General features: G+C 37.8%; 1 protein-coding gene across 2 annotated transcripts in view; it reads right to left on the minus strand.

The window, feature by feature from the left end:
- Window positions 1-22,839, minus strand: part of TFDP1 (transcription factor Dp-1) — a 42,752-nt gene extending 19,913 nt beyond the window's left edge. The window contains exons 1-2 of one of the 2 annotated variants that reach the window (XM_010185112.1): window positions 22,729-22,839; window positions 11,055-11,121 (exon numbers count right to left, since the gene is read on the minus strand). In XM_010185112.1, coding sequence (XP_010183414.1) covers window positions 11,055-11,121; window positions 22,729-22,740 — 79 coding nt within the window. In that variant the 5' untranslated portion in view covers window positions 22,741-22,839. The remainder of the gene's footprint in view (window positions 1-11,054; window positions 11,122-22,728) is intronic. The other variant, XM_010185113.1, reaches the window with a different exon arrangement.
- Window positions 22,840-23,365: the final 526 nt, after the last annotated feature.

Consider the following 23,365-nt stretch of genomic DNA (forward strand, 5'->3'; position numbering starts at 1 on the left):
CAGGACAACTTCATAAAGAACGGCATTGCCACGAGACTCTCCCTAACCATCTTGATCCTCTATCTACTCTTCAGATGCACTCAAAGACTTTGTCCTTCTGGTATGTTTAAAAATAAAGTAATTCTTTATGCTACTGTGTTGTTTCTTAAAAACTTCTATGCAGTCAACAGGCCAAAAAGTTGCACTTGTGACAGTGTAACTCCATGCAACAGCAGATGTGCAAAAAAGGACTTGGAGAAGCTGAATGTGACCCAGAAGTACAGTCCTATGCTAGAAGACTTAACTGCATTCTGGGCTGCATTTGGAAGAGTAGGGCAATAAGTGATTATTCCCTTTTCCTCCAGCATTCTTCCAGCTGTACCTGGATGACTGTGTTCAGTTTTGGGAAACATAGTGCAAGAGAGGCATTAACAAAGAGGAGAGAGTGCAGCAGAAAGACATTAATATGGCTCATGTACTGAAGCATATGATGTACAAGTAGCTTGGTATGTGCCTGTGGAAGAGGAGATTAAGGTAGAGCAAAGGGTGTATTTGTGGGGATCCAATCACTGTCTTCAGCTATCAAATGGAGAGTTACAGAGATGACAGAGGACACAACAAAATGAAAAGAGGGAGAAGCCACAAGTTGCTGCACAGCAAATTCCAACCAGACACAAGGAGAAACATTCATGATGAGGAAGGTAAAGCACAGTAACAAGTTGCCTAGGAGGTTACCTGAAGATATACAGAAAAATTCAGCTACTGTAAGCTCTGTGCTTCAAAGCTGGCCCTGGTTTGATTGTAAGGTTAGATTAGATGGTCTCCAGCCTCCTTATTTTATTCATTTAATTCTGTGAATACAGTTATCTTGCAACTAAAATATCTGAGTGAAGAGAAGGGCACACACGACACTGCTTTGAAGTTTTAATTACATTAACACTTCCTGTGGTTCTGTACCAGAATTAATACATGCAACTGAACCAATCTGGCTCTATACAGAAATGGCAAGATACATCTGTCTCTACGGCACAAACTGATTGGCAAGGGAACAGAAATGTAACTGGAAGAACAGTAACACACACTTTACAGTTTGAAGCAAAGCCAACCTATAAAAAGATATCATACTAAACAGGAAAGAGCATAACTGCTCAACAATAGAAAAAAAAGAAAGAGTTCTTTAAAAAAACTCTAAACATTTAAAGTGTATTTTCAATTTTTCTCTGCCTAAGTGTATCCTACTATTTTCTTCATTTACCTGATGTGCAAACATTTTTCTCATATCCACTTGCATTTTCATCAAAGGCTTGTAATGTTCTGGTTTCACAGTGGTTTTGTGTGTGCAGTTTTTTGTTTGTTTATTTGTTAAGTATACAAGCAGAAATAATTTTATTAATTTAGCTTTGCAAGTGACTGACAGCTCAGTTTCTCAAAGAAATTTTACTAATAATTTGTTAATTACTGTTACAGCAATCACTACAATCCAAATAATCCTGTACTTTCTGGCCAACACGCTGTGTGCATAACAGCATGTAAAAATTAAAACCACAAGTTTGCAAACAGTTTTGCTGGCACCAACTCTTCTTCCTTTTCAAAACAAACACATCATTAATACTGCTAGTTCTGACATGTCTCTTTTTTGGTTTTCTAAAGACTTCAAAAACCATGGCGAAAAAACCATGTAAAGCAGAAAAAAAATTTATACAGAAGGATATAACTACTACTTAAACTCTCAATCTCCCAAACATTGCCCATTTGGAAGACTACTTTTAGTAACTTATAAGCAATCACTAAACCTAAAGGGAAATAGCACTTGTAGTACAATACAAAGTTCCAGAATGCCTCCAAACAGAAGATAATGATACAAATGTGATAAAGGAGCAATGCCATATAAAACTTGCATAGCAGATCAACAAAACCTGTTATTTATCTATCTACAAACTGTTCCTAAGAAAGCTGAGTGCTCTCTTTATACAGAGTATGCAGTAAAGAACCTTCTTTAGTTACTGACTGCATTTAGGGGAGAATTCTTGAACTGGAACTTAGGCCTGCATATAAACACAAAGCTAAGAATTCTTCCAAAAAAGAAACCCCTTGCAGAATTTTAACAATAAAATTGGTGATACAGCCAATTATGAACATTTTATATAACTTAAGATGCCACAGAAAGACACAGTAGATCTAAAATTGGAGAAACGAGTGCCCTCTGCAGACAAAGCAGTAGATCTCTACAAAACCAACTGCTCCAATTCATGCAACAGTAGTGACTTTGAATTTGACGTTTCAGATCAAAGAGGATGGGCTGAGGTACTCCTTGCCTCAGGAGCAGAAATCCCACTCATTCGAGGTGTTATACCATTTTCTGATGTAATCTGTCTTTATGTCTTCTTTACTTGTGAAAGAGAGATCAACAGGAGTGATGCAATAACAGGAGTGAACAGAAAAACAAGTGAGTTTCCTGATAATGCAGTCTGTAACAAACTGCGTCTTGTCAAGTCTGTCTTCTAACATAGAAGCAATATTGTAAATAGGAGAACTGGATTAAGTAAGAATGCTATTTTGCAAGCACTTTCTGCATTATTACAACCCCAAAAAAGAACATAGTAAGAAAAGAGTGGTTTGTCAGAATGCAAAGTAATTCCTCCTATCTCCTGCAACAGTCCCAGCCAATTTGAAAGTAAATACTCTATGTGATCAAAGGTTAAGAGTTAAGCAAAGGGTTATTTTAAGAAAAGTCTAAGGAAAATTAATCTTGCAGGTGACATTTTGCAGTCCAGCTGCTTATAAACACTCTTATTAACTCTACAAACTTTTGTCTTAATTACATAAGGAACTTTGAAATGGATGGTTTTAACAGAGCAGTTGGAATCTAGTGTAATGACAGTTAAGGTCTGCTAACACCAGCTCCAAGGCTTCGACAAAAATTGCCCAGTGACCAGGCTACAGGTTCTCTTCCTCAACGGATCACCAAGCAATAGAAATCTAACAGAAACCCTATTTATTTTGTGGTTCAATTTTTTTAAAGGTATGGGAGACCTCATGGAAGCTGAAAGATAAGGCGGGCAGATGTTAGGAGAAACTTCAGTTCATTACTCAACATGAGAGTCTAGTACATAGAAATAATGGTAAAGACGTGTCTTTGAAGTCTCCAAATAACAAAATCCTAAAAGATCACTAGAAAGTGGAAGAAGCTTTAGAAGGATCCAAATTTTCTCTCAGTTCAAACACAGGTGCACAATCTCTGAAGAGACAGAGATGAGAATGAATCTTGTTTTGGCCAGCAGTGAAGCAGAGCTCAGAATGTCATCTGTAGGCAAGATGGGAAATAATGAGCAGAAAGTGAGAATTTCAGAGCTACAGAAAGCTGGTAAGGCACTCAGGACACAACCAAATAAACTGAGGGAAGTCCTCAACTTATCTACACAACTATCACTGAACAAGAGGTAACAAAATAAATGTCTACAAGAAACATCCTGGAACAACAAGGTATGATAACAAGAGAAGTTTTCTGTATGAATTAAGGCTTCCACCTCTTTTTCTACCTCAAAGCATCATGACAGCAGGAAACAGTGTACGAAAGTCTCAAAACCATTAATCTGTCTCAATACAGAGACCAATGCAATGCTTTACAATAATCTCATTCAATCCCACCACTAGACACAGGTGAAATGGAAATCAAATGCTAAGAAGCTCCTTCAAGAACTATTTACAGTATTTTCTATGCATTTTGCTTTACAAAATCTACTCTAAATCACTGAACCTGAACCATTGCTTTCTTCCAAGTACAAGAGGAGTCTTGAAGACACAACTAGGATAAAACATTAGTTTGAAGGTGCCATTTAAAATGCCTTCTAACCAGTCCGCATCACCTACAAAAAAAATAATTCCTTACCACAAAAGCACCAACTTGACTAGTTTTAGATTATTAGATTACATATGCATACAGAATATGTATAAAGGGTGCACTTAGAAGGTCTGGGAAAGAAGACAGAAGTGACAAGTATATCCTAGGACCTGATTCCTCAGATGTCATTCCTGTGATGTTGCAGTTTTTAAACATCTCTCTCGCAAACACCATAGATATTTTATGAGTTATATGCTGATTTTTCAGAAAACACTGAACTCTTTTTGAGGGTACCATAAGCTCTGACAACACACAGATAACTGTCTCTAGCGGTGTACCAAGTCACGTGAAAATACCTCTGCTCACTGAACAAGTCACAACAAACATGCTTAGACAGCAATTCTGAGCACATTTACAAAGACATTGATCTTCCACCATACAACTAACTTCTTAAATTATTTCTCACATCAACTCAGAGTTTTAGGTGATTCTTATCCTCCTAAGATGACTAGTAATGCTTTAGCTATCACAAACCAGTCTTTCCAAGTCTGTGTTGAAGCAAACAGTGTGGTCCACACCTTTAGACTTTTGAGTCTTTTTAGACTTCTCAAAAATCATTCCTATTTGCAGCAACAGTTACATTTCCTGAGTTTGACTTCAGATAATAAAAATTATTTGGATTTACCTCAGTTGTAATAGTACACAAGCATTTCATAACCAATGTTCAGGCATGTATCTGTTTGCTAACGCATGAATCACAGGCTCTGAAACAGATCTCTACTTCTGTTTCAGAGGAATAATTCCAGTCACAGCCAAAAATCAGGGAGAATTTGATCTTGCAATAAAGTTAACAATAACATCACATTGCAGAAGTTGCTTGTCATATAAATGACAATCTTACAGTTAGGCAGCATTAAAATGTGAGAATATAATTACATCTTAAAAACATAACATACTTGACTTCAATTTTTTTCTATTATTAAAATTAAAATAAAAGTTCTTTACGCGAAACATTATTTTAAAGTGTAAGAGGTGAAAAGAGCTAAAGATTTTTTACAAGCATCTTCTGCTTACATACCAATATTGCCACCTACTGGTATGACAGAAGATCCACATTTTCTTTCTGAGCAATTTTAAAATAATTTAGGAGCATTAGTTTCAATACAACACTAAATACTATTGGTTATCTTTTCCCTTGCACTCATCTGAATCAGAAAATTTCTTTCACTCAGATTTCTTCACAAGCAAGAGGCAGGATTAGAATTAAACAGTGTTCTTTTTAATACCTAAACATCAACACTAATCTGAATACAGAAAGGATGGGAATGTCATAATTTCCTTTCAAAATGTAACCTCCTGGAAAAGCGGAATTTTTAAGTCTCTTATATTCACTGCCAAATAACTTTTAGAAGACACAAATTCATTAAGAAGTTTTACTGGTTCAGCACTTATAATTTTTTTTTCCATCCTTCCAACTCGTATGTATTTTTTAACCTTCAAAATTAATTCTGATTATAATTATTGCTCAAAGTCCATATACAGGGTGAATTTAAGTAATTTCAGGTTTAAGCAATTAGGTGGCTATTGAAAACAGAGGCAGGAACCAACAAAATATTTTTAACCTCAGAATGGAAACTAACTAAAATAACAATTAAAATATCCAAATGAGATTATCCTTGCCTTGTAACTAAGGTATGCAAGAGGCAAACAATTAGACTCAGGTTACAGTGGAATTTTACTCCACAATTAAACTGTTATTTTATTCTGTCTTGGATAAAGCCATTTTGAATAGAATAGTGATAGAGACAGAATATTTCCAGCTGGAAGGGACCTACAATGATCATCTAGCGTAACTGCCTGACCAATTCAGGGCTGACCAAAAGTTAAAGTGTGTTGTTAGGGGCACTGTCCAAATGACTCTTAAACACTGACAGACTCAGGGCATCAACCACCTCTCTAGGAAGCCTGTTCCCGGGTTTGACCACCCTGTTGATAAGGAATCGTTGCCTAATGTCCAATCTGAACCTCCCCAGGCACAGCTTTGAACCATTCCCACACATCTTGCCACTGGGTACCAGGAGATCAGCAGCTCCCTCTCTACATCCCCTCCTCAGGAAGCTGTAGAGAGCAACAAGGTCGTCCCTCAGACTCCTTCTCTCCAAACTAAGCAAAGCTGAAGTCTTTAGCCACTCCTCATAGGACATTCCTTCCAGCCCTGTCAGCAGATTTCTTGCCATCCTTATGGACACATTCAAAGAGCTTCACATCATTCTTCAATGGTGGGGCCTAGAGCTGCGCACAGTACTTGACGTGAGGCTGCACCAACACTAAATACAGCAGGATAATCACCTTTTTTGACCAGCTGGTTATACTGTGTTTGAGGCACCCCAGGATGCAGTTTGTCCTCTTGGCTGCCAGGGCACATTGCTGACTTTAACTGAGCCTGCTACTAACCAGCACTCCCAGAATCCTTTTTATTATTGCCAGAAAAGGGATAAAGCTGTAAATCACAATTTGGGTGACTTCTGAAATTTTTATAAACACTGCTTCCAATTATAATTTGAGGTTTTACTGGGATTAATTTAGGCATGATTTCTACAAAACCCATTCCTGAATACAGCGTAAGAAGCAAAGGAAAGGGCCCTGTGTAATGATGTTCTCAGCAATTGAGGGTTTAGGGAAAACAAATGTAGTTGGATATTTTAAAATGAGCCAAGGAAACTTGCAGCTGCTTTCACGGGGATTTACCATCCCTTCACAACATCACAATTGAAGCTGACAATAAATAAAGACAGCACAGGACATGCAGCAGATAGAAAACCAAGTGGCTTTTTTAGAGTTCATCAGTGAGAGGACATCTGGATACACAGCTACCTTTTGCTGCTAGTGTTAACTCACAAGTGGTCATTAGCAAAGCTGCTTTTTAAAAGCATCCGGCACTGCTCAGGATTTCCTGAAACAAAACCCTCCCTTCTCAGACACACTCTGTATATTACATTGCTGCTTATCTCCAGAACAGGATTACAGCAGAAAACCATCTTCTTCCTAGTCACTAAGTAAACCAAAAACCTTTCACAGTCGTACTTGTATGAAACCAAGCCACTCTAGACCAAATCTGGGGATTTGTGCCACTTAAACCCTACCAGACTACAAACTCTGCAGACCTTGAACTTAACAGGAAAGCTGCACTAAGATGTAAATGCCACACTTCATGTCCTTCCAGAAGCTAAGAGCCCTTCAACAGCATTACCCTGGTGCCAAACATATTGAAAACTCTCGTTACCCAAGTTTCCTCATCCAAGAACTAGCAAATGCTCAATAATAAACAAATTTACCCCAAACATATGCATTTGCATCAATAAGAAAAACTAATCAGATGATACATTTTCTGAAATCTTTGTAATATCTGGGAATCAATATGGCCTTAGATCAAACAGGGGTTGATATAACTGGTGTATTGCTCTGCTGATACTTCCCCAAGGTTTAACTTTAAGAATTGGCCTTCTAGACTAAATTCTCAGTGGTGAAAGAACAGAAGTAGGCAGAGAAAAAGTATCTCCCTTCAGTGTGCAGAGCTAACGGTGTCATCTTAACACAAGGGAAAACCTGCATCTTGCTTCAGCAGCTTCATGGAACACTGGTTTTTCAGGGCTACATGGGATATTACACTCCAGTAATGGAAATACACAGGCTTACTGAAAAACATGGGTGAATTTATACCAAATCTCTTCTGGAGGTTGCACAAGCACTGGAAGAAGCACAAGCTTCCTGCTCATTTCTACAACAGACAGACTGATACCTCTTATTCCATCCTAAAGATGCTTTTGAAGAAAGAAATTTTTAGCGTTTTCTAGAATGGTATTTTATGTCCATGATCAATTTACTCAAAGTTACATGCATTATAAACCAAACAATTTTTAACCACTTTTAAAACTTAAAATAAATGAAGTCAGCCTCTGCTTTAACACAAAAATCCTAATTTGGAGCTCATGGTTGAGACCAGTCCCTCCAAAATGAATTGGACTGAACCATGTCCCCACTAGATTAAATAAAAAGGCTGTCTATGTTGGTAACCTGTTTCTGACAGTGGATATCAGTGGATAATCAGGGACTCAATGTAGGGATAGGACTTGCATACAAAGATAATTCCCCAGCATACCCTCTCTCTCCTGAATTCTACAGCTTTAGGACTTTTTTGAGATTGTTCAGCATAACCGCTGAGGGATGTCTACTTATCATCATTCATCTAAGAAACAACAGCTACATACCCTAACAAAACTCAGTCTAAAAATAACCTATTCACAGTTCCCAGATGTCTGCCAGCGCAGATTAAACATTTACAGAAGCCCATTCACAGGCTATTCTGAAAGCATTGCAGCAAAGCTGTTCAGGCTGTAAGAACTGTTGCATAATAACCTATTTTGGACAGAAAAGTCAACATTTGCTTATCTTTTATAGTTGATTAATATACTTACCACTTAGCCCCATATTCACCTGACAGACCTTTGCTGAAGTGTTACAGAACAACTTCAAGAACAATATTCTACCCTCTTCCTCCCAAACCATGTTTTTGCAAGCATTTCCTTATGACCCAGCAGACAAGTAATTTTTTGTCCTCTCCCAACCCCTAAAACCTTTATTCCTCTGACAGCTGAGCTTCTCCACCTTTCACATTTGACTGGCAACATGTGGAAAATGAAGCAAGTAGTAAGTTTCTTGTTGAGGTTGCATTCTCAACTTGATGAGTCTCCAAAAGTTGGACTTTCCCCAAAAGATGCTGGAATGCACCCTCTGGTATTACCAATCCAATGACCTTCAGTGCTATGAAAGCACAACGAGAATGAACTTCAAAAAGTAGCCAGGCTCCTGCATTTTCCCTTATAATATAAGTAACTACTATACTAGGTACAGTAGTTACATTTAAAATTCCAACATTTGAAGACTGCACAAAAAACCCTAGAAATTATAAAAAAGTGGCAAAGGAAAATGAGTACTACTTTAGTGAATAAGTTCTGCTACATATCTGAATACTTTAGCAACAAAATATTTGCTGTTTTAAGCTCTGATTAAGACTACAGAGCCTGCATATGAAACACAGACAAGTTGGAGGAAAAAAACCCAAAACATTAAATGATAAAGCCAAGAGAAACAGTTGTCTCTTCTCAATACTAAGAATTAGTTGCTGTCCACTAACTTTACAAAACTCCTCTAAAAGCAGTAAGGTGAGAATAGCTTAATTTACCTGTAATATTTATGGTGGTAAACACTGAGAATAGAGCTTGACTCATAAACCAGAGGAGCTGCAAGCCTATAACAAACTACTTAATCACTTGCATGTATTTCAGAAACTCTACAAGCAATGAAATAGCCTCTATTTTGCCCAGTCCTACTTTAAAAGCTACGTAATAACAGAAGACTCACATTTCCAATCCTTGCTGTCTAGACTGCACTGTTTTGACTAGCTCTCTACCGACTGTAACAGGGTCTAGACACAGATGCCTATGCAGGTGTAAAATGCCCTGCAGGTATCCGCCCTGACAGAAACATCAGTTTTACTGCTCATGTGGTAGGGAAGATGGTAAAGCTGATTAGGATTGGATCCACCTGCACACTTTTTGTGTTCAGGTGTGTGTGACTGTATTTACAAATATACACCTGGACCAGTTAATAAATGTCAGTTATTCAACCTTAGTGCCTTTTCCATCAAAAGCAGACATGGCAGATCAGCCTATCAGCCCCACTTTGTAAATCAATGTCTATTTTAGACAAAGGAATGTCATAAAATATTCAATGTACCTAGAAAAACTGTTAGTTAAATTGATGGTGACAGAAATTAGAAGTTCTGCAGGTTGAGAAAATAAATGCTTAAATGGGTTTCCTGAAGTGCTATATAAAAGTCTAGAGCAAGAAAACTAATGGAGCTCAGCTGAACAGAACTACAAGCGAATCTGAGAGTACTGGTGTAATCAACAATACATAGTCAATAGATTTGTCAACAGGGAGATTTATGACAGTATCAGACAAGAAGAGTAGGTGACTCTGTCCTAACACATTTCACCCTACTTAGTACAGCCTATCAAAGCACACCATTTTGTCACAAACAAGAATAAACCAGACTATCATCATTTGGAAGCAGCAACAAAGCAAAATGGCCATTTCACCAAAATCTATTGTGAGATGTCTGTGAACCAAACACGACATTGCACAGAAGAATAACTGACATCTCTGAACAAACATGACTGATGCTCCACTTGGATTGATATATACTATTTTGGTCACTTGAGTTTGAGAAAGTTGATGAAAACAATCAAACAGACTCAAGAACGACGATACGGAAAATACAGAGAACAATGAGCTCATCTGGGGAGGAAACCAGGACACAATGGCTAGTTGGCCTGTCAAACTAGCCAATTCTTATTTACAAAGAGTAGGTAAATATACTAAAGAAAACTATTAAGCTGAAAAATAACACTGCTACCAGCAAAATGCATAAACTGGAAGGAATATAGTTAACTGGAAATCAAAGAGTAGTTCTACAGTGTCACTATAGAAATAGCCTTCCCTGAAGAATACAGGGGACAAATCTAATCTTTGCATATAGTATAACCAATTTATAGAAGAGGTTATATGACACAGCTGTCCAGAACTGAAGGAACCCCAGTGGTGCTTCTGTTTCTTCCCCCAGCTATGCCAATTGAAAAGTGCAGCTCTCCAAATGTTTAGATACTCTTAGTTTTTGAGCTTAAATATCAAATTCAAGTTTATAACTTGTGTTTTATTCAACTGCTTGATTACACTACACTATCATACATGCACAGCCATTATCTGCAAGTCCAAAACAGTTCTGTTCAAAATATTCTTTTAGATAGGCTTGCACTAATGTGGATGCACTACCATAAAAAACTGCAACAACCCATTTTAAACTTCTACACTACAAAAAAAATGCATTTTTCCCATTTGCTAAAACATAGTGTCCCAACAGACGTTTTAGATCACCCTGGCCCTTATACTTAAACAGAAGCTACACCAATGTGAAGTCACATGTGACAGACCACCACAGAACTTCACTTGCAGTTTAAAGACAATTATAAACCACAGAAAATCTACAGTTTGCTGACTATATAACTTAGGAAAAGCTTTACAAGAACTATGTTAAGAAAGCAGTTTAAAGCCAGTAATAAGCATACCAACTAAAAATCAAGAAATGGAGTCTTACTAAAAAATGTATTCTTACCTTTTCCAGGACTTAGGTTTTGGTCTATAAACACCTTAAGCTCTCCATTGGCTTCAATTAGTCCAGCCTGTTAAAGAAAGTAACTTTCATTAAATTTACAAACACAGACAGCCTTTTACTGTTAAAGGTGGAAGAAATTATACCAGAAGTCTCTGCTGCTACCGCTGACATTTTGTCACAAATCTGCCACTATGTAGCGGCACTGTTTGTGGCACAGTATTTGCCAAATTTAAAAATCTTGACTTTATAAATACCATATCCTTAAAAAGCAAGCAGAAAATCAGTTCAAACCTGCTTTGCTATTTTGCATCCTAAGGCGTTAGTGTTTTAACAGATACCTGAACACCCTTAGAACCACTGACACCAGCAACTACACTGCGACTACTCTGTGTAGATACTATTTACCTACCACAGAAGTTAACAACATTATAGCAAAAACAGAAGAGGTGGTAAAGAGCGCTTTAAGCAATTTTAATCAAAAAAGGCATCAAAGAAAAAAAAAACACTGAGTTTTTCAATTATTATTTTTTAAAGATCAGAATATAAAGCTCTAAACCGAAGGAGCTATAGGATGACATACAAATTTATAAACTAATCCCCATCTTTTGAGAAAGCTCACAGTAAAAGTTATTTCTAAAAATACTATTTTTCCTTTATAGAAAACACTTGATACAGTAATTCCTTAGTATCTCCAGACAAAACAGTTCTAAAAAAAATAATGAACACAGGACAGACTGTTTCCATTTAGAAAGAACAGCAAGAAAGCCAACACTTGTACTTAACCATAACTTAGCATGTGGCATTATAGCTGCTGAAAAGTCCCTTGCTGCATTTTGTGCATAGCTGATATTTGCAGGCTACTGCTGACCCTCAAGAGACAATTAAGTGGTTTTCTGTCAGTCAGAAGCAAAGCTTTTCTTTTAGAAGTCTACCTGAAGAGCCCTACTTAGGATTTGTCAGAAGTTCAGTAAACCAAGTGAGCCACTAGAGGATGCTGTGGTCGTGCTATTATCCAGGTGTGTGCCAGCAATGACTTCTTAAGAAAGACGGGGAACTTTACAAAACAGGAAACTTTCTTTCCTCAGTGAAAGGGAAGCAGGGGGAAAGAAGGTGACCAAGCATCGGGAACAGGCTGGGAAGTGAGCAGAAGAAAAATTTTGCTAAGGGAAGCATGAAGAGCAGTGGCCTGTAATGGTATAACAGCAACGAGGGCCTGGTGGAACAAAGAAAACCCGAGGAGACAGTGGAACTGATGGGTAGAAAGAAGAGCCTGTGGCAGCTCTGTCCTCCATTCTCCTCATTTTCCCCCAAAAAGTAACAAAATAGCATTGCTTTAAGGAGACTGCAGCAATTTACGAGTACACTAACACTTACTAGTATAATTCAGAAGGGCAACAAAATCTATCAGACACTTTCAAAGAAAGAAGGTACATTCATCAATGTGAAATCAGTATCGTGTGCAAAGATGTTATCAGAGCTAGTCTACAACAATATGACATTCCAAAGCACTAAACCCCAACGTGCTATAGGAAGATGAATTTTGGGGTGTTACATTATACTCCCATTCTACCTCAATTTCACAATAAGGGTGTTAAACCACACAGGAAGTGCAGTTTCACTGTCATAGTATCTTTAAATGCAGTACTTCAGTTTCTATTCAACAGCAGAAAGAGGAGGCTTGTACTCAGGGATTCCTGCAAATTCTCTTTTCCATGAGAAACAAAAAAATATAAATGAGACTGGAAAGACATTTAATATATTGAGTTTGTGACTAGTAGACCAAGAAAATGGCTGCTTTAATCTGTAATGTCTTTCATTTTAGAAGCACATGAATTTAATAATTTTGTATTATTAAATCCATTCATCAGTTTAATATGCAAACCCAAACTTGCATAGAGTTCATACGTCAGTTACGGTGATAATCCAAACCCAAATATTTAAGCTGTGTTATTCAATAATTTCAAGAACTAAATGCAAATCAATGTTTAAGTAAATAGCAAATTAGGCAATTCTGTAATCAATTACTTATTGGTACCTTCCTATTTTTCTGTTCTTTAAACCAGAATGGTCTCCAATATAACCATTTCTATTAATTCATTTTATCCTTAAGTATTCAACCAAACACCATACCATAGTATCAATCTCGTAAGCTATGAGTTTTCTTCTACATAATTAAAATACACATTGAAAACTATTGCCCAAAACAATACACAACTCCGAAAAATACAATCTTAACCTAGCATTACAAAGGGTCAGCTTAGTGCTATGTGCCCCAGACCAAGCTTTTGTGTGACTGAAATGATGCATGTCACTGACAAACTGGAAAATGTTTGGGAAAACTCTATATATCATCAACATGATAATACAATTTGGGAAAAACCAGAGAACAGCAATCACTGAACAAGAAGAAGAATCTCCTCAGGAACCACAACACTGATGAAGAGAACAGCAATTACAGTTTCACCACCTTTCCATACCGGTGTCTTACTGAAGGTTCAGCTCTAGCAGTTAAAAATGGCTGGTAAATATTCAACTCCTTTGTGAGAGTACACCTAGGAAAGACTCCAAGAAAACTACTTGGAAAAAATACTACCAAATCCCACAGCAAAGAGCACCTCCAGCTGCTATTATTCATAATGAAAACTAATTTCTAGTGAAAATTCTGTTACTCCAGCCTCAGTATGCTCTTCACACTTCTGATACACTATTTAATTGCAAGGTTATTAAAATTTATCATTGGTTTGGAGTCCTCTCAACCACAGATACAAACAAAACTCCCATGTCATATGGAATTCTGGTGTCTTTGTTCTAAAATGGAAATAGTAGGCAAAAAGTCTCTCAGTGTGTATTTTAAAGAAATTCCCACTCTTTTTCAAGCCAGGTTATTCTGGAGGAGACCAGGATTACTCTTTCATAACCTATCTAGCATAGTGCAGAACCCAAAACAAAGAAAGAAAATAACGGAAAATGTGACCAAAAAAACTCCCACCAAAGCAAAACAAAAACCAAAACAAATCTAAACCCTCACACCATCTAGAAGTATCTGATTTTCCCCAAAGTCCCCAATGGAAAAGTAATCTCTGCCAAGGAAGATTTAGACATTCTGTTTTCTGATGAGAAAATACATGTAGTTTTCAGGCCTTATCAAGCTACTTGTAATAAGGCATTTTGGCATATTTTTTTCATCTGATAATGTATTTTTTCCATATTCTACATTTGCTTCTTATATTTCTGTGATTGTCAATTTCAAGATGAGCTACTTTCTTTGATGATAACACCAGGGGTCCTTGAAATAGCATCATGCTCTTAGTAGTCACTTGTGAAAGCTTTATGTGTGCAACTCCACAATTTAGCATTGCTTTCCTCTTCAAGGAGACATGTTGGCTATGTATACCTCTCCATGGCTACATAAAGAAACTCCTAGTATCCTAAATAGGCAACGGATACAGATACAGCCTTCATCCTTATTACATTTCAACAAAAGGAACAATGACTGTAAAAATAGCTTTTGACACTCAAGATAGCATCTAAGCTGTAATAAGTTATGATCTCCTTTCCACAGATGAGAGGAAGAAGGTTAAAGACCACTGGACAAATCAGTAACTGTGGAAGCTACGCCAGAGTGGAGACACCAACCACCACCTAGCTACACTTTGCCTCATCATATCATTTATAACTACTAAGGAAACTAAATCAACTGACAGGCTAAACATATCAAAAATTCAACTGAAGTTAGCTTTGGCCTGCTATGAGATCATCAGCAGTTATAACGACTGGGAAGTCTATTTTTGTTTTGTTTACAAGCAAAAGCTGAAAAGCACTGGAAATGCCCTCAGCCTGAAAGTAAATTGGGAAATATCTTCTTGTTGAGGCTTAAGTTAATTTGAAACAATTTTTGCTAAAAATGCAGATAATTTAACTTATTTTAAAAATCCCTTAGTGCAGACTATCACAGAGCAATTTCATATCTTACTAACAAGCTAATATTTGTGGTCTCTGAAGTTATGCACTAGAAACTCAACACCCTTACAACTAAACTAGTTTCTTCCACAGCTTTCCAGACTTGGAACTCAATTTCTTAATAAAAATTGGCACGATATTTTTCACTAAACCTTTAAACTAAACAGAAAAGATTCAAGCTGAATTCGAACTGAAGGACAAGGAACTAATAGAAGCATGACCAAGAAGTTTGCCTAAAATGAGACTGAAAAAGTACACATGCTATGTCTATCAGGTTTAAGCAGAGAGGAAGGTCACCCCAGCACTCTGAGATAAGTAATTATGGGGAACAGAAGGGTGCTTTTGTGACCCAGAAATACCTCTTCTATCTTGCCTCTAGGTAATAAGCCCATTTTAAGTATACTCCCTGAAAAAAAGCTGAAAGAAGAGCAAAAAGGGTAGACATAAATGGAAATGGCGGTATTTGCCAAAAGGTATTTCTCAGAATAGGAATTTCAGTTGCTAACAGCAGATAAAGCCCACGAGATTGAGGCACAGGACTGGGTTTGGCAACAAAACAAGAGAAGTGGGTGCCAGAGATACAGCATTGGTTAAAGAATGGGAGTCAGAACAGGGCAGACAGAAAAACAAGCATATGATTTTGGGACTGGCTGCGAAAGACAGAAAGTGAGCTAGAAAATCAGATGCAAGATGGCAGATTAAGAGTTGAGGTAGAAAAACTGGGAGTCACTGAAAAGTACAGGCAACAGAAATGCTGAGAACCTAAAAGAGCTTTAATGAACAAGGAGATCAGATCCTATGAGGAGAAGGGAAGAACACAGGATTGCATTCATCTTCCCAGCTCCATTCTAAACTATGACTGAACGGGTACATAAGCTGGGACTCAGACTGCGAAGTTCAAAATAGATCAGGAAAGAAGTAATAAAGACAGAACCAGAAAATGGAGAAATTGGGAAGGAAAAGTATTCCCCCTAGAATACATTTCCTCCCTGAGTTGTCTACGAGCATTTGCAAAGCATGTGCAAACTGCAGCTATCTTGATCCATACAGAATGGCAATCCCTAGTCATTTAGTGGCTCAAGAGTAGGCAGTACATGTAAAGGTCCTGTGCCACACAATTTTACTATATGCCACCTCACTGACAACGTAGAGTTCTTTTAATTTGCTTTATTTCAATATAAGGAAGCAACAAACAAACACAACAGAAAATCAGCACAGCTACAAAGTGGAGAAAAACTGCTAATCAGAAATAACACTGCTTAAAACAGACTTAATTGTTCTTTCACCCCTATCCGTGTGCAACTGTCATTTATAGCAAAACAATAATACACAATTTTTCCCATTGGATTCTCATCTCATTCAGAGACCAGGAGCTGTAAGAATTATGCAAAACTGAATATGAGATTTCTAGGGTGAATATGAGCAAAGCACTGGTTTGTCACTTCTACCACATAAACAAATTGGAAAATAAAATCATTTTATGTGTTCTCTCGGACTAAATACTCATATGCAGAGAGGTGCCAGCAGCAGCCACTTCCACAACTAATTCTTGGTGCCATTCTAGATTTGACCTTAAGAGACTTTTGTTTTTCCAGTCAAATCAAATCCTTACAGCACTTTGTTCAACAGCATCTAAACCCCAGCAGAAATCAACAAGTAATGTTAAACAGAACTCATTTGAAACCATTTGCCTCACCAACCTCCTTATCAGCACATTATAAGGCTACAGGAGCCCACAGTATAATGTTCAAGCAAGTCTGTGTAACCATTAATGCAATATTGGGACACTTAGCAAATGTAACACAACACAAGACAAGTAGCCAGCAGCATTTTGGATGAGATGGACAACTGTCAACCTTTAAAATCAAGTTGTCCCCTATCTGTCTAAGAACCAGATTAAGGTCCATTTTTCCTCCCACTTCTAATTAGCCACAATAAATCTCCATTAACTGATATCCAGGCAAACAAATACAAACACTAAAATAAGTGATCCCTAGTGTAACTTAACTTTTAAAAGCTGCATTTTTGTTTAGCGTATTGTCAGCACAGCATATTTACTCAGTAATACTACAAATAGAAGTCTGTATGGAGCCACTACCATTAACTACAACATACAATTAATAAAGAAGTTAAACACTTGAAGGCTTCAAGAAAATGCTTTATTTACACAAATAAATTGCTGAGGTAACAGGCAGCTTCCGAGTTGCTAATTTCTGATTTAGAAATACAAACCAACATTGGGAGAGAAAAAAAAAAAGGGGGGGGAAACTTTTATTGTGTATTTGGAATGTGAAAAGGAGACCTTAAAGATCACTTTCCTTCTGCCTTCTTCTAAAAAGCATATTTTAAAAAAAACACAACATTTTAATTCCTAGAATGCGATGCATTTTGGAAGACCTAATTTGATATTATTACTTAAACATCAGTCCGCAAATTTCTGAAGACATTGAAACTCACTAAAGGCACACAGAAATAGATCAAGCTACCGAGAAATCACTTGAACTATCAAAAAAGGTGCATGAACCACTTGAGATCCACTAAAGACTTAACTTTTCTAGTCTGCCTCACTGAAATTCCCAGTACAGAACCAAAAATAAACATAAAAGGACAAACACATGCTGGTATTTTAAGAAAAGTCTGAAAAATGTTTTGAAGACTTTTCAATTCTTTCTAGGTATCGAAAGTGCATCGTGTAAAAAGGCTCAAAAACATATTTTTCCTACTTCCATTAGGCTCTTTTTTTAATCCATCCCAAATTTAACTTTTTTTCAGACCACAAAGACTTGCTCAAGATTGATGTAGAAACACCACATGAAAGCTATTTAAAAATATAACTTTTGTGGTGTTCTGGCAAAATTAATATACTAAAGCACAGATCTACTTCTTTCCCCATATTTAGCAGACTTATTGACCTATTCAGTACATTTGCGATAAGAAATTAGGTTGCTGTGGGTTTTTTAATATTCTTTGCGCAAAATATTTACTAATATTGTGAAATAAATTCACTGGATTAAAGTATGTACTCACATGTACATACCCAATCAAAATAAATCAACATTAATCCCTACATCTCTAGATCTCTTAAACAGTAATGTTAGATCAGGTGCTGAACTTCTTACATGGTGTCCTCAGATTTACCCCTGTCCACAGGGCTTCCTTTGAACAGTGAGATACGTGGAGCTACTACTCAATGAAACTAATAAAAGCATGAAATACTACAGAGATACAGTAAGTATTATGCAAACTAGCGATCCAAGAGAAAAATGCCTCATAAAGTAATTCAAGATGACAGTAGAATAAAACAAAATCTAAAAAAGAATAAAAATTAATTTTGGAACAAGTGGTTCCAAAGCCAACGCCACTGTCAGCAAACTATCAAACAGTAAAATGCGTGAGCTTTCCAGATAGCCCTCAAGGAAGATATTTTAGTCTGTGAGGAATTCTGAACGCTAACAGTGGTGTGTCAGTTTAAAAAGCTTGTGAAACACCAAAATAGTTTTCAACTGCATGCTTTTCATGAGTAGTTTTTTTTTTTTTTTAAATGACTGGAAACAGCTCATGCAATAATGGTGAGCAACTGAAAACAATAATAAGCAACTGCTACTATTTAGAATATTTTATTTATGTAATTTATCTATTTTGATATATGTAATTTTCAAGATCAGAAGGAATCTTACTCATTCCTCTCGTCTAGCCCCTGTCTCCTCAGTACTCACTGTAACACCACGCATTGGACTATCCACTCTAGCAGACTCAGTTCCTGAAAGAGACTCCTGCTTCTTTTCTTGTATTTAACAGTGGGTCTTAAGGAAAGAGCCACAAGCTTCTCTTTCTTTCTGGCTGCTTGAGAGGCCTCAACAGTTCATTTGCAACAGAAGTAACTGAGAGAAGAAACAGTATCACATCACAAGTTCAGCTACACTACAGGAACCGTTAACTTAGTGGCAGAAGGTATGTTAACCATTGATACTAAAAAGTATTTATCATCTTAATTTACAGGTAATTCTCAATAGATAACTGCATATAAAAGTGGGCAGCAAGTAGTCCTCAGTCTAATACTGGAAGACAAAAAAAATAAGTTACCAAATTTACTTTCTTGCTACAGTAATTCTTGCTCCTTGTTTGATGCTGCATCCTGCCTAGTTTTAAGCATGCCAAGGATGGACAGTCACCATTTCACCTGGGGAACTGTACTCCCCACCAAACCATTAATCCCATGAATCCAGCGAGAAGCCCAAGTCAGCTGAGGACCTCAGTGCATACGTTTGGTTCTCCGCCTCCTGCCTGGAAGGTGCCACATTTGTAAGCAGTGGAAGAGTTTATGGTAGACTCCGCAAAGTCTTAAAACATTGATTAAGCAGAGGCAGGGAATACTGGCTAAGCAGGAGTTTGTGGAGATTGTCTGCATGCTCAGACCAAGAAACTTCCCATATGTTGCACCCACTGTTCTCAAAGAAGATGTACACAGCACCAATGGGCATGTCAAACTGTACCCAACTCCACTGACCTCTAGTTAATACAATTTGTCATTCAGCCTCTGACAAGCAATAGAATTATCCCACTCCCAAGGAAGACAAGTCCTTGAGACACTGCAATTGGTGTTCTCTCATTCACAGGTCTTTTTTCATTGTTTCTTTAAATTACACAAAAGTTACATCTTTCTACTAAGATCTTCTGAAGTGAACGTGATATTCCATGGCCAATCTCTGCCTGATTCTGTTAGAATTGCTCCTCAGCTCCACACAATGCTCACTTACATAAAACCAAAAATGGCTATGCTCATTACTATTATGAGATCATACTGGGAAATGAATTTGCTCCTTTTTGTCCCCTTTATACTTGCTGTGTTCTAGATCCCATACTCTTTTTATATAACAGTTTTCAAAGAAATAAATTTATATACCCACAGGTACTTCAACTTTCACAAGCTAGTATTTCTCTTTTCCCATTATTTTTCATCCTCTCCAGCTATAACATTACTTGTGATTATGCTCTTAAACTCCACCTACGGGCTCTTAATAAGGGTGACACATATGAATTTATCTTTTTCCCCCCCTCACAGCCTCCTGACCACTGCCAACGAAATGAAAGTATTTTTGCAAATGAAGCATTGCTTATTTTATCTTTGTTGTCCACTCTGAAAACCATTAGAGAGATACACTTTAAAGTAATATTTAACAGAATTTAGACTTGGGTAAAAATAGCTCATAAGCATTATCTTGCCAGTCTACTTGATCAGGACTCTTGTAATTATCTAATCCTCTATAAAAACATTAAATTGCATTTTGCCAGTATTCTCCATCATGCTCCCTGTTTGTTCAATTATCCAGTAAAGTCTCAGTCAGCAAACTTTACAAGTATTCGACTTTTCAAACAAGTCTTTGCAAATTACAGTTGTTATAAAAAGGTAACAGAAGAGCTGGAAGCAAATAACCAAAAGAAAAGAAAAGTGCTCTCCTGCCACGGGTGGAAGGAGGGCTTAAGTAGGAGAACGTTATCTTGTGGAGCCTTGGCTCCACACTTCCCTCTTCTGCAGGGCTGCCTGCTTCATTCACCAGAGCAAGTGCTGGTCCCAGCAGCACAGAGTAAGAGTGGGGACACCAAAGCGTGCTTGGCCATGTAAATGCCACCTCAAGTCCAGGCTTAGCATCGGAGCAGCATAGTCCTTACCACAGTCTAGCCATCTCAGCTCTGCCGAGAAAAAGGGAAGGAAGGGGTGGGGGCATTCATCAACTATGCCATCTTCTTCACCACTACATCTCACAGTCACTTAGTGCACTTGATAGGTGACATGGCAGAGCCACAAGCCATTAATCACTGCAATATTTCCCTGTCAAAATGTTTAAATTTACAGCAGAGTAGATCTTCACAGATTCAGTGCTCAGAAATGTAGTGATAACTGACTCTATCATGATTAATTCCATTATTTGGCAGGGGATTTTGGACAAAAAAAAATATGGGAATCATTGTTTCCTTCTGAAAATCAAAAAGGGTGTTATATCAATTAAAATATCTATTTTGCAGCATTAAATCAAACCTAATAGGGCCCATAATCAGACCTGGAAATTTAAAATTTCCCAGCATTCACTACACATTTCAGACATCATGTAATGGTGGGTATTTAATAGTTTGCAAAAAGGTAAGCAGTTCTTCTTTCTTACCTGAGGCAGGATTAAGTATGCATAGAGGTTCTTGAGAACAGGTTAGACAATCCTTAAGATTTCATATCCTTCCTAGCTAGCCTGTTCCAGTGCTCAAATACACTTAAAATTTTACCTAAAACCTGACCTAATTTTCATTTTTCCAAATTTGGCTGAATTCTTGTAATAAAGATACTGAAAGCAATTTATTTTCCTATCTGTAGCATCTTCTTCCTTCTCTGAAGCTTATTATCATGTTATTCCTCTCTTAACTACTCTTTTTTAGAATAAGCTAGATCTTTCAAAACAAGGTTTGTTCTTAAATATCTGTCTTTCTAATTCAGCTCCCCCAAACCTTCTAGGATATTCACCTGTATTTCCAGGCACTAGCACTTTCTTACTTAGTTGATCCCTCTCCCAAAAGCTAATACAAAACAAATTACTTCAGTATCTCGACTACTTAGAACTGTTTCAATTTCACCTCCGTGTCTAACATTCCTCTTTCATTTTCTTCCCGCTTATATGGCCTTTCATTCCGTGAACTCTGCTATCTGTAGCGTACTTGGCCACCCTTATCTCTTCCAGGCAAGCTCTGAGTGACTATGTATTTCTGGTTGCTTCTCCGCACTTTAAGATGTTTTCCAGTTGCTTCTGAACTACTAAAATTCTCTACAAGATGAATTTGCTAAGCCAATCACTACTTCATGAAAATTCTCAGTTTGAAAGCTACAACAGTCCACATTAGATTGTGACCCGCTGTTTACAAATTTGAATTGTACCACTTTTCCTTAGCTTGTATGCTGTTGTTTTTTGGGGTTTTTTGTTGGTTGGTTGTTGGTTTTTTTGAAAAGGAGATATATTCTAATTTGGATACAAGCAGTATCTTGTCGTATTTTCAATAAGGAAATTTGAAACCCTGTTATATTGGGTATTAACAAAGAATTACATCTTAAATGCAGAACCTATGTAATATTTTTTTTCAAGTACAGGAACGGGTGAAGAGCAAATATGGTTTAAGAGGCAGCCACTAACCTTAATGTCAATGGTAATGGAAATCTACCATAAAGTTCCCAAAGCCTGTTTTTACAGACACTAGCCAGCATCTTCTGGCAGACAAAACAGTGAACACAAATTGAGACTGAACCATCTTCACTTCTTTGGATATATGATGCCTCCTTGAACATAAGAAAGGCAAGACTAGTTGACAACAGTAGTCAATGACAACCCCGTCATCTGAACAGTATTTCTTGGGTTTTTAAAAATCCAACTCAAACCCAAGCAGGTTTAGCGGCCAATGTGAATACACATAATGCCAATGGCTCAAGCGCTTTTATGAGCACAGTGAATTCTTAAGATTAATTGCTCTGAAAAAAACGGCTGCAGATCTGAAGCTGATTTATGCTGTTACACCTACAGGAAAACACAGCCTAGGCTTGATGTACAAAGTAAAATAAGTTTCATATATCCATTAATGCCAGTTATTACAAAGCATGACCTGGTTTGCTTTTGTTAATAAGAACAAAAATATTCTATGAGCTATGCTTCCACACAGGATGTGCTACAAACATACTTACATCTTTTGCCATGTTACCAAAGACTAGAAATCGGTCCTCTTAAAATCGTGACGGCTGCAGGACACAGAGACAATGATGCTATTTTCTAGAAAGCAAGTAAAGACACCATCAGCTATAAAAATGAAAGCAGGGAAAGTTTTTACAAGTGACGTCATTGACAACTACCAAATACAATGCAGTTTTTAAAAAACGTTTTTAAAAAGTTTTCTGTCATCACCAATGTATCCCCTAAACCTTCCCCCACCCCACACTCACGCGTGGGAAATACTCGTTTACCGCCAGCGGGGTGAGCTCTCCTCTGGGAGGAGCGCCCTCCCCCCAGCCCGTACCCGCTCCTAGCGGGGCAGCAGGCAGCCCACGCTGGGCCAGTCCCTGTCCAGCTGCGCTCCTTGCAACACCACAGAGCAGGGTGCGGGCACAAACGGCGGGGGAAGAGATCCCTCCCTTGGCCTTCGCCTTCGCCTCCTCCTCCTCCCCACCCCCATTTCCAGCAGCAGGCACAAGTAGGCCTCAGGGGCCAGCTCCCCCCCGGGGCCTTGCAACCCCCATCTCCTTCTCCTCGCAGGCGGAGGGGCCTCGGCTGCACCCAGAGGCAGAGACTGGCAGTCCCCACCGCGCCTCGGGCAACCGAGCGCCC

This window comes from Mesitornis unicolor, unplaced genomic scaffold (assembly GCF_000695765.1).
Source record: "Mesitornis unicolor isolate BGI_N332 unplaced genomic scaffold, ASM69576v1 scaffold15845, whole genome shotgun sequence".
NCBI lineage: Eukaryota > Metazoa > Chordata > Aves > Mesitornithiformes > Mesitornithidae > Mesitornis > Mesitornis unicolor.